At 46.6% G+C, this 12,072-nt stretch overlaps 1 protein-coding gene across 1 annotated transcript; it reads left to right on the top strand.

Moving 5' to 3' along the window:
- Nucleotides 1–1,439: 1,439 nt before the first annotated feature.
- On the top strand, nucleotides 1,440–11,681 carry CLDN11 (claudin 11). Its single transcript, XM_054639463.2, has 3 exons — nucleotides 1,440–1,933; nucleotides 4,541–4,705; nucleotides 10,501–11,681. Exons 1-3 carry the CDS (start codon nucleotides 1,708–1,710, stop codon nucleotides 10,731–10,733), a joined length of 624 nt encoding a protein of 207 aa, XP_054495438.1. The 5' UTR covers nucleotides 1,440–1,707; the 3' UTR covers nucleotides 10,734–11,681.
- Nucleotides 11,682–12,072: the final 391 nt, after the last annotated feature.

The following is a 12,072-nucleotide window of genomic DNA, read 5'->3' as shown; positions in this document are numbered from 1 at the left end:
GCTCAGTCCAAGAAGTGGAATACCACTTTCACCCAATAGATTACAAGTTTATCTCCTGAATAATAAATAAGAAAGAATGGTTTTTAGAGGAAGGTTAAATCCATCTAGAATTGAGCCCTAGACAACATAAATTTGTGTCTGGATATCAGTAACAGCACACTCCCCCTGAGGTGGGTGCAGTAGAAGGACAGGCCATGCAGGAAGGTGCAATCACATCAGGAAATTCCATGGAAGGCCAGCTGGCAGCTTGGCTTCACAGAAATACCATAAGCCAGGTATAGAAAAAACCTAAGAATAATCGACAATATAAAACAAATGTGAAAACAACAATTATATTTACTAGGAAAGCTTCTCTTGAAAAAGAACTTTCAACTATACTGGTAGTGCTCCAGTGTTCAGATGAAGCTTTGACAGAAAACTGTGACCTCATGTCCTTGAATTTTGGATCTAAGGAGCAGGTGACAAATGATAGGATGCTCTTGTTCGTGTTTTGCTTCTTAGTTGTTAAAGAACGGCAAAAAACACCCTTGGATGAGGAGCAGGATACATTTAATTCCTAGCACTTTAAACTCGGAGCGGCGTTTCCCGTATTTGTTTCTCACTGACAGCTCTGGGAGTGAATGGAATTCTTTGTTGTCCCTTTCTTGTCCCCGTTCCCTGCCCGTGCACCGCAGACAGCTCTCCACTAGTGGTCTCTCCAGGCATGCGGCATCCTGCATCCAGCCCGGTTCCAACCCTCCCTTCCCAAAACCAGCCTCGCTGGAGGAGGACACAGCCATGAAATATCCTCAGGGATGTGCTGGCACGCGAAAGCATGCATATGTGCAGTGAAAATACAGAGCGAAGCTCGGAAAATGTCCTGCCTGCCTGTTTCCCCTGATGCACAACGGGAGGATGTGAAGTTTCTCCACCTCTGGCGTTTTGAAGTGGGCTGCTCCTGTTTTATAAAATTCATATAGTAAATTCACTCGGACTAAAAATCTGAGTTAAAAGCTGCTCGTTTTAATTTGGGGATTCAAATAGGGACTGTGGTGCTGTTAAACACATATTTAGTACTCAGTGAGTGTTAGTTAATAGTTCTGAAAGCCCAAGCACAGCAGAGGAGGCAATGGTGGGTCTTTTATATTTTTACAATTACTGGAAACATCAGGAAAGACTCAAGACTGATTTTGTCCCTTCACTGCAGCTGTGCTGATGGCTTTGATGAGGTGATCAATTCCACCTCTTGAGTAACTCTGTCCACCACATTCCTCCCCTTACCTTTCCACGAGGATGTACCAGTGCGACTATTAAAGTTTGCTGGCAGACACTGCCTTGATTTTTCTCCCTCTCTGCTAAATTTCGAATATTCAGGCTGTTATTTCACATTTGAATAAACCCCTCCGGCTCGTTTCTCAAGCACGCCTGGGTGCGATCGTGCATCTCCTCCTCCGCACAGCCTCCTTCCCCTCGGACGGACGCTCCGGATGCTCTGGCAGAAGTTGGGGCTCCCCCCTCGCTCCTCCCCTGCGCCGTGGGGCTGGAGGCAGCTCTGACCCCTCCCAGGGAGGGAGCTGGGCAGAGGCAGCCGGGTGTTTGCAGCAGAGCCCGAGCAGGGACCCGCTCCTGCCCATCCCGTCCTCCCGCTGCAGCAGCCGCGACCTCGCCGGGCGGCTCCGCTGACCCCCGTGGGCTCTGTCCTGTCACTGTCCCCACCACAGGACGGAGATGGTGGCCACCTGCCTGCACCTGGCTGGATTTGTCTGCAGCTTCGTGGGGTGGATCGGGGTGGTTGTGGCCACGGCCACCAACGACTGGGTGGTGACTTGCGGCTACACCATCACCACCTGCAGGAAGATGGATGAGCTGGGATCCAAGGGGCTGTGGGCAGACTGTGTCATGGCAACAGGTCTCTACCACTGCAAACCCCTCGTGGACATCCTCATACTGCCAGGTGAGTGTGTGCCACCCTCCCTTCTCACCCCGAGTGAGGGCTGAAGCCTTGCCCAGAGCAGCACAGGTGCTGCTGTCACAGGAGGTGATGGGGAAGCTCCCTCAGCTTCATCAGCATAGGACATGGTCCATTAAATGCTAAAGAAGTTGAATGATAGCTCTTAACATGATTCTCATTGATTTACACCTGGTTTTAATCGTAGCCAGGTCTCGTGTTTTCTGTGGCTGCTAAAACTCAGTTAATGTTTAATCATTGCTCTTAGTAAAATCTCACTGCTCCTCTCACATCTTGTCTCTGGATTGCACTGCAAAACGTACAGAGCACGCTGAGGTGTAATAGAGCACTTCAAGGGGATGGTGAACTATTACAAATGTAAAGGTTTGATTCCTTAAAGTGATTTGGAGCATAATGAATCTTTCAGCATCTATTATTAATGCTGCTATGGCTTTTTAATCTTTCAGAAGATCATCATTAGTCTTGATGGTCTTGTACTTCCCACAGATTCTGAGGCAAGACAGAACTTTTACACAGCAAACAGATGTAACTACATTTAACCTGATATGATACATTAAACTTTTTAATGATATAGTAGCTTTCATCTAGTTTACTGAAAAGCAAAAATTAAGCAAGGTGTTTAATCAGCATTAATACATCTTCTGGGCTAATGAAACCTGCCAAAGTCTTGTGAGGTCTGGTCCCTGTAAGTTTAATTTGTGAGCTTGCCAGTTTCAACCACTGTTCCATCTGTAGCGCTTCGTTCTGCTGTGTTTTAGGTTGCAATTCCTCTGCCGTGTCAAAGGTGCCTCTCTCAAAGCTGACAGGGCAGAAATGACCATTCCTTGTCATTTTCTTTCATGTTTCCTTGTTTACTGATTTAAATTGTCGTGAAAATAATTTTACAAGAGGTTAAAAAGATAATTCCTGAATTTCTCTCCATTACAGAGCTTGATCTGGGACACACAGTGCTTAGGAATGTTGAGTCTCTCATTCTCCCCTTCTCTGTGTGTACTTTTATTTTAGTAAGCTTGCCTTCCTTACTGCTACTGTTGTTAAATCTGATCCAGGAGAGAAAACAGAGGAAGGTTTTGCCCCAAAGAAACGTCACTGAATGCAACTGAATAAATAAGGGTCTTGCAGTAGCAGAGAGCAAAGCTTACCTCAAGCAGAAGCAAATCACAGACCAAGATGTTTCTGCTTGTAGCCTATGTGAGACCCACAGCTTGACATGAGAGGGAAATTTATCCTGGTGTGCCCAATAGCTGCAATATAATTAGAGCCTTTCTTTATCTGAGTCAAGTCTTTAAAATTAATTGGTTTTATTCTCATTTACTTGGGATTGGTTGCACAGAGTCCACACTGGGTACAGCCATCTCCTTTGCTTAGGGTCTGCTTTTATGACCCCAATGACTCAGATAACAATTATTTTAAGTTTCCTCTTGAAAAATATTAAGGAAATATTCAATACACATGGTTCAATAAACAATACACAAGTTCTGCATTTCCAGAAATAGTAAAATCCTCATTCCTGGTGTTATACGTGTATGTCAGTGGGATGTGTGTGCTCAAGGCCCCTCTTTGCTGGTGTTGATTGAGGCATCTTGGAATTCTGTGCCTGCATCTGACAGCTTCTTTTTGTTAGTAAGAGGGGACAGAGAGCCAGCACACTCACTGTGCTGAGACTGTCCTGAAAACTGGGGGAGGTCACCAGGCACTGGGGCAAATCTGACATTTGTCCTTTTTCATTTTGCATGCTAATAATGACCTGGTATAATTTACTTATATGCAATTTTTGTATAGTATATATACATTACATATAAATTATATATTTTAAAATTTAGGTATACATATAGTATATAAATATTTTAAAAATAATATATTATGATACATAGACCCTCCCAGAGTGGGAGAAATGTCATGGTCCTGCCCAGCACCCCCACAGCCCCTGGTCCTTGTTGTTTCCTGTTGCTTTGTGCACAGGGACAGGTAAGGGAGGAATGGGAGCTCTTGGGGTGCCGTGCTGAGGTGTGGCTGTGGGTGAGGAGTGTCCCTCCTCTTCCTCTTCCTCCTCCTCCTCCTCCCAGGTCAACAGTACTCATTGCCTTGGGGCAGCTGCTGGCAGCATCCCATGGACCTGCAGTGTCAGTAGTGGGTCTAGCCCTCTGAATGATGGGAGAGTCTTTGAGGCTTTAAATTACTTTAAAAAATGATTTAATTTTGAAGATTTTAAAATCTTGTTCTTGAATCAAACTGTCACCGTGGAAAGATACAGGGAAACTCCCTCCTAGAGGAAATTTCTCCTACTTTCCCTTCCTGTATTTTCCAGCTCCACCATTTTTCAGTGTCTCTCTGGGAAGAGCTTGTGTTTTCCAGGCAGTGCTGTTTGTTTGTTGGGAAACTTTGAGCCTGCACATCCCATCCTGTCCACGCACTCCCCACTGCACTGCAGCCTCACTGCCCTGTGCCTGGTGAAGATTTAAAGTTTACACAGGCATGAACCCATTTCCCATACTCCGTGCACGTCTTGGGCTCTAACCAAACAGGAGCTTTCCTCCAAATTCTCCTTTTCTTGTGCCAACTAACAAAACCCTCCTCCTTGCCTTGCTGCAGGGTATGTCCAGGCGTGTCGAGCGCTGATGATCGCCGCCTCGGTCCTGGGCCTGCCCGCCATCTTCCTGCTGATCACGGTGCTGCCCTGCATCCGCATGGGCCACGAGCCCGGGGCAGCCAAGTACCGGCGCTCCCAGCTGGGAGGGATCCTCATCATCCTCCTGGGTAAGGCACCTGCCAAGCTGGGGGGCTGCAGCCCGTCCCCTGCGGGCTGGTGGGGCGCGTTCTCCTGGAAGGGTTTGTGCTGGGCTGGCCTGGAGCTCTCCAGCATTGCTGCAGCCTGTGGGTGGGCAAAAGGCAGGGACAGGAGTGGGAGGACAAGGACAGGAGGCAGGGATGAAGCAGGGTTAGAGGGAATCCCTCTGTCTTTGCCTTGTGGAGTTCTCAGTCACGGCTTCTCTTGGCAGGCCGTCGCACACAGGCAGTGCCTGCAGGCATGGATCATCCTGGTTCACTGTGGAAGTGATTTTTTGGGAAAGGGTCTAAGCTTCCAAGCTACTTATAGGGAAGGCAGAACCTCCAAATTTTCCCTGGACATCCAGGGAAAGTAAGCTGAGGCATGTGGGAGGGAAAGCCCTTCCTGAATGGGGCTGGTTCTGTGGCCTCCAGAGGGGAAGGAGCGTGGAGGTGGCACAGACGTGGCAAGAGGGATGGCACTGGCACAGGGAGAGGACTGGCATGACCAGCCTCCCCCTTGGCCTCCAAGCTCCTCTGGGAATTTCTTCCCATCCTTGGTGCTTGTGGAGGAGATTGTTTTGAGCAGCACAGACTGTGGAGCTCATTGTCCCCCATGCAACACCTGCATGTTCTTGAGGCCTCGTCATCTCAGCACCAGCCTGCGGGGCCTTGTTTTCACCCGTCTGTGGCAGAGGAGGAGGGGAGAGGCAAAGTGACCTCTTTGTGTGGCTCTGCTGCTCGCTGGCAGCCAGCACTGACATCATGCCCGTCTTCTTTCTTCTTCTTCTTCTTCTTTTTTTTCAAGTGGGCACTGGATATAGCTGCACACTCAGAAGGGCTGTCCTCTGGATGCTCCTTCCATGCAAGTCAGCCCTCCTCCATCACCCTGTGGTTAGCACAAGTCCATACATCCCAAATCTGAGGATTTGGTCCAAGGGGTCCTATTGGTGCCTATAAAGTTTAAAAGCACAGCTGGAATTCCTAACATCAGCTTTATAGGGCTGGTCTAGGACATCCCAATCATGAACAGGAATGTGATCTTCATCCCTGTCCTGGAACCTTGAGTCACGTATTTGGGCTTGGGGAAGTGAAAGAGAAGGTGGAGGTTTTCTGCCTGTGAATGAAAGTTTAGTGCCACAGTAGTCTGCTCTGGTGGATTTGCCCTGCCCAGCAGAGCTGCACTTTGCCACAAAAGCCACAAGATTTTGGTTCCAGTCGAGGATAGATATGCTGCAGGTCAGCCCTGCTTGCATGGCTGCAGGTGTGGAGGCAGGAGGACTGTCCCTAAAAATTCCAAAGGGCAGAAGGATGGCAGGACCAGCTTACAGATGACAAATTGCAGTGACAGTGTTGGGTATCACTGTGTTAGAACAAGTGAAATCCTTTATGCTGCAGTGTCCCCACCAGGGTTTGGTGTCTGGTGTGCCACTATCCCACCCCAGTCATACTGCAGTGGGACATCAGGGAGGAGAGCAGATGTGAGGGGATGATGGGGAGTTGTGGTGCTCCACAAACCAGGCTGCCCTTTGCCTCAGAACAGTTTTCCAACTAGGTAAGATCTGTGAGGAAAGGAAGTGTGAGAGATCACATCTCTCACATTTGTGTCACGGAGACATTGGCAGACAAATGATCTTTGGGTCAGATTTGGACCACAGCTTATTGATTTTCACCTCTGTGAGCTCTGAAGCACCTACAGGTGAATGATTTACTGGTGTCACTGATGCCCTGAATGATCTGGGCTGGGATCAGCAGCCTGGTCACAATGTTTTAGTCACAATTACAATAATGCTCTTTTTGTCAGATCACAAATGAAGAATAAATAAGCTTCTTTTGCTCCTAGGTTGCTTTTTTTTAAAAAAAGAGAAAGAGTAAACCAACCCACATTTATATTTACAAAGCCCATTTTTTTCCAGGCTCATCAGCAAGACAGTACATTTGGAAGAAGAATAATGTACAGAGTTTAGGACTTTGACATTATTTAAGCTGATTAATGATCTGTTAGCTGCAAGATGAGGTGTCACCATTCCAGAGCATTTAACAAGCATGGATCAGGCTCTGAAAGATACAATGCTGAGTTAAAATCCATTATATTCTAGAAGTAACATGCCCTGGACTGTTTTTATTCACCCTTCAGCCACTGAACTCTCACTCATGGTTTCCACAACTTCACAGGCTCCAGATTTTTCCTCTTAGGGGAAAGCAACACCCAGAGCTCTGGTTAAAAGAAAATGGCCCCCAAAACACTCCCTAATGCAGCAGAAATAGGGAGTGGGGATGCAAACAGGGCAGTTGGCCCCAAAGCAAACTTCACTTGCTGCTCAGGGAAGGGATAGCAGTTTGTCATTGAGATTTGGTATAAGGGAGAACAGGGACTGAAACACAGCTCAGAGCCAAAAAGAAAAACAAAAATATATAAAAAGCTGAAAAGTTGCCAGGAAAACAATGGGCTCAGATATTCCATTGATTTTTCTCTCCACTGATAATCACAGGCTGCCGGAGTGCAACCTGTGTGCACGCCCTGCTATTCAGCTGCTGATGTGTTTATGGCTTTGTTTGATCCTATCTGACTGAGAGAATTGATTTATGGCTGAAAACAACCGTCAGCAGAGGTTTGCTCTGAGCTGGTATGAAAACATTTCACACTTTGGTGTCGATGGAAAAACCCTGGCCCAGCCCGTGTTGTTGATACTAATTTGGAGCACCCCTTGCTGGTAACCAAGGGGGCATTTTCCCAATGGAGGAGAAGGAGTCAGACACTGGAAAATAGATTAAATATATGTTAGTGGGAATTGCTACTACAAAATGAGCCATTGTGCACTAAATAAAGGATGTTAATGAGTTTTTCTGAAGACTGCATGAGGCTTACTTGTGAAACCATAGATAAAAAGATTGCCTTGAACACAGAAAAATATAGTATCTCTTTTTTTCAACTAAATGCTTTGAAAGAGAAATCCGTGTGACTTTGAGTCAGCAATTCGGAATAGTTAAATTTAGATGTGAAATAAAAGTATTCTTTTTTCTGCAAAAAGCCTTTAACTTACTGTTAAGGAATTTGGCAGGGACTCACTGTCCCTTGAGTTAGAACAATCCTGTTCCCTCTCTCCCACTTCCCCAAGCACCTTCTGTGCTTCTTGTCTCTGAGCATGTCCTTCTGACTCCAACACATCTCAAATGTTGAGTATTGAGGGTTTCAGCTCAGCAGACTGAGCTACTGCAAATCCACAATTTAAAAAGTCTTGGAAACAATGGGAGCTGGGATGTATCCCTGTGGATTCACAGCAATCTGATGGAGCAAGGACATTCATGCCATGAAGTGCTGAGAGGATTTTTTGGGTAGAGACAGTGGCTTTTACAAGATTGCCTACTCCAGCTGCAAAAAGCAGGCAGGATTCCCACACCAAAACAGGCTTGTTTTCCCAACTAAATTGGTTGCTCTAATATAAAATATTCCTTCTCTTTTCAGACCTTCTTTTATTTTTCTGCTGGACTATATTGGCTACGGCAGCTCTGGAGTCTGAGGATTTCTTGTTTAGAGAGAGGCAGAGGGTGCCCTGACATTAGCACAAGAGAAAGGATAACAACTTCTATCTTTTCCACAAGGGCAGCCATTTTAGAACTTGAAACTTGCCCTAAACCCTAAAATTCCTTTTCCAATCTCTTTGGGTTTCTTGTCAAATCACCTTTTTTTTCAGCCTTTCCCTGTGGCACAACCAGAATAAAATCCGAGCCCACAGAAAGACGTTGCAATTGCTGACTGTCCTTTTCCCATCTCCTCAGAGGATTTACAGCCCAACCTAATCTATGCAGGGCGATGAAGCCCAGTCCTGTTCCAGGGCATTCCTCTTGCTCAGCAGCAGGGTCACTGGCAGCTGGCAGCCTCTGAGCACAGAGAGGTCAAGTGAACCCATGCAAAGCCCTTGGCTTGTGTTTCACAGCTTTCTGCTATTGTCAGCATTAAAATAAGGTGGTTTTACATGTAGTGGGGCCACATGCACAAGAGATGCTATTGTGTGAGCATCCCTGAGAGCTCTTCTCACCCCAGTGCAAGTGTTTTCTTCGGTCCTGTCTTGTGGGGGAGGGTCTGGAGAGATAAGGCTCTTATAGTCTATAGACAAATATATATATATATATTTACTGCTGACAGAGAAAGAAAAGATGATTGTGTTTTTTCGGACAACAAAGCAGCTTTGTTCCCAGAGCCCATTAGAATGCTTTGTGGATTCCCAACTGATACATTTTTGTTTTAAAGCCTTGGAGGTTCATGAGCTGTTTGCAGGACCACTCCACATGCAGGAGAAATGCTCTTCTCCCCTCCCTGCCTTCTCCAAAATTCCTTCCAAAGCTGCGGGGCCTTTCCTTTGAGGAGGCCCAAAATTATTTCTGGCTTTATAAGCATCCTTCAAATGTTCTTCTCTTTTCCATAAGAAAATATTTTCTCTCACAATAACTGCAGCTTTGGGGATGGGTTTTTTGCTGTACCGGCCAGGAGCTACAGTTTGTTCTCTGCTTTAACTAAACAATTTTATTTTTACTCTCACCCCTTTCTTTTTCCCTCTTGCAACCTTAACTTTCTGACACTGCCTCCTGATACCTTTTAACACGGTCGGTGGAAATCTGTAACGCTGCCATGGTCCTGTTATTGTTTTGCTCTGATTCTCTGATAGCCACAAGGATGGAGTCCTGCACAGCTTGTCCCAGAGGCAAGTAAATATTGACAGATTAATTCTTCTCAGATGTACAGGCCATCAAGGAGTATTGTTTTAGGACCTGCTCCTGGGAGGTGATTAACACCATCAACTCCCGTTGCCCTCGGTGCATGTGGGGACTCTGTGGGGACTGTCTCCCTCACATGCCACCTCACAGCACCACTGCAGCTGCCTCTGCCTTTTTGTGGAAAAACCCCCTATGGAATATCAAGTAAAAGGTGAAGCCTGCAGTCATTTTTTGACCTGCTGTAGTCCCTAGGTGGGATCCCATTTTTGCTTCTGCAGACTCTTCAGGTCCCATTTTTATTCAATTCAGTAAATGTCTGGAGAGCCTTGCCACGTTTGTCCCCCATCGCTTGATAGAAATTTTCCACAGGGAAGCTGAATCTGTTTTCCAGAGCTGCGAGACATTTCCTTTTCCATGAAAAATCCCCAGCAATCCTAACTGCTGCTTATTTTGTCCCTCCTCATTTTCTGCTTGTGTTTTATAAACCCAACTCTGCGTTAAAGTTCTGGGAGATTTTGGTGAAGTTTATGTGACCACTCAGTAGAGCCACTGCAATGATGAGGAGGGACATGGGCTGAGGACACAGCATGTGAGTCATGTGGAAATAGGGATTTAAACCAGTTCACACAGGTCCACAGATTTTATTCTCTTGCTGATCCATATGATTTTCATGGCCCCTTCATATCTAATCTAGTCCTAATTCTGCAGTTCTCCAGCATATTCATTTCAGGGGTAACTCTTATTTTTCCCTCTAAAGATATTTCTAGGGAACAAATCTGTTTCCCTTCTAACAAATACATTATATTGTGTCAGGCAGCAGTTGTGTTTCCTTCTCACTGGTGCCTGAGAGCAATGGCTGTTCTCTCTCCATCTCTCACTCCTGAAGCTCCCATGTTGCCTCCTGCTTGGAGATCTCCTGGACCCAGCCCTGATGCTGCTGCTTCTGGACCCCACTGCGGGACTGGAAGGGAGCAGGGATGGCTTTCCCCCTGTCCCCAGATGCGTGTGACACTCTGCTGTCCCTCCCTCCAGCTCAGAGCCCTAACTCTGTCTTTCCCCCCTGTCCCCAGCCATGTGCGGCGTGGTGGCCACCATCTGGTTCCCGGTGTGCGCGCACCGCGAGACCACCATCATGAGCTTCGGCTACTCGCTCTACACGGGCTGGATCGGCTCTGCCCTCTGCCTCTTCGGCGGCTGTGTCATCGTCTGCTGCTCGGGGGACGCGCAGACCTTCGGCGAGAACCGCTTCTACTACGGCTCGGGCTCCAGCTCGCCCACCCACGCCAAGAGCGCTCACGTGTAGACACCGCGGGGACGCCCCACGGCTGCCGTCGGATGCTTTGGCTGGTGGGTTCGCGCGCCCTGGGTTTGCTTCTGCTGACGCGCTGTCAGGCTCCCAGGGGGAGATTTAGAAAAGCAGCACAAATGTCTGGTAGTTTGAAGCATTATTCTCCCCATCTCTTCCCCCCCTTTCTCTAGAAAGACAGCTCCAGCCAGCCCTACCTCTTGGTCCTCACCGTTTTGTCCCGACCGCCTGCCCCATCTTCTTCTTGCAGCCAGGATGGTTTGGGGATGTGGTGTGGGGTTTAGGGATTTTAGTTTATCTTCTAGCTCCCCTGATTGTAGGAGAGTTTAAAGCAATAAAACAGAAATGAGAGAGACACTTTCCCATTGTTAGGAGGACTCTGACAGCTTCTCCCTCATCCTCACTGTTTGATTTCCCCCACTCAAGGTCACAGGTCTGGCACGGCTGGGGAGAGAGGATAGGGAGAAAGGCTGTCCTCTCCCACCGGGCAAATGTTTCTCTTTTGGAACAAGAGGAGGGGATTTTTCTGCCTTTCTCTGTAAATACTTTTGTACAAGTCTGATCATTTTAGTAACAGTGTTTCCCCCACCCCCACAGTCATCAGTATGAAGGAAACAGAACCCAAAGGTCCTAATGACATGGTAGATAACAGTGCCTTTTTAAATAGTTATAAATGACTTTGGGGGCTCTAATCCCTGCCCTCTGGTTCAGTTTCTTCTTTTTGTTTTTTTCTTTTGTACAGATCAGTTACTAAAAAATGTATTTTTACATTTTTTTAAACTCCTTTCTTTCTTCCTCTAAGTTTGTGTTCTGTCTTGCCTCGTTAAAGCAGCACATTTTAACATGCAGTATAATGTACCCGTTACAATACAATTCTGGTGAGTACTGATGATGCCTTTGTACTTTCAGTGAAATACTGTACAATAAATAACAGAGTACCTGCAACCCCTGACTACTTTTTTTTTCCTTCCTTCCTGTGTGTTTCCATAGCCAGTTTTTCCATGACAGGGACTGCCAATGATTTTGAAGATTTTCTTGTTTTCTAGCAGCTCAGGATAAAAACCACTCTGCTGTGGCATTAAATGAAGAATATTTAAAATATGAGTAATCCTCCTGCATGGGACTGTCTGTTATCTTATCCTTTGGTTCTTTCAATGCTCCCAGTAGCAGCTTGTACCAGTTGTACCCACTAGTGGGTTTCTTTATATTGGGAAGAATTAGAAAGCCCCTGAAGTGGTGGAGATGACCCTGAGCACCATGAAGTTGAGACCTCATGTTGCTGAAAGTGCTCTCAGCTAAAGTAGGGGTCTGATCTGGGGTCATTGCTCTGATCAAA

This window comes from Agelaius phoeniceus, chromosome 10, assembly GCF_051311805.1.
Source record: "Agelaius phoeniceus isolate bAgePho1 chromosome 10, bAgePho1.hap1, whole genome shotgun sequence".
In the NCBI taxonomy this organism is placed as follows: domain Eukaryota; kingdom Metazoa; phylum Chordata; class Aves; order Passeriformes; family Icteridae; genus Agelaius; species Agelaius phoeniceus.
This window is presented reverse-complemented; position numbering and strand designations above follow the sequence as displayed.

What these genes read in the sequence shown, in the direction of transcription:
- CLDN11 (XM_054639463.2), top strand. Translation starts at nt 1,708, where the DNA reads ATGGTGGCCACCTGCCTGCACCTGGCTGGATTTGTCTGCAGCTTCGTG. An exon ending in GGACATCCTCATACTGCCAG is followed by an intron (nt 1,934 to 4,540) that starts GTGAGTGTGTGC and finishes GCCTTGCTGCAG; the next exon opens with GGTATGTCCAGGCGTGTCGA. An exon ending in GATCCTCATCATCCTCCTGG is followed by an intron (nt 4,706 to 10,500) that starts GTAAGGCACCTG and finishes CCCTGTCCCCAG; the next exon opens with CCATGTGCGGCGTGGTGGCC.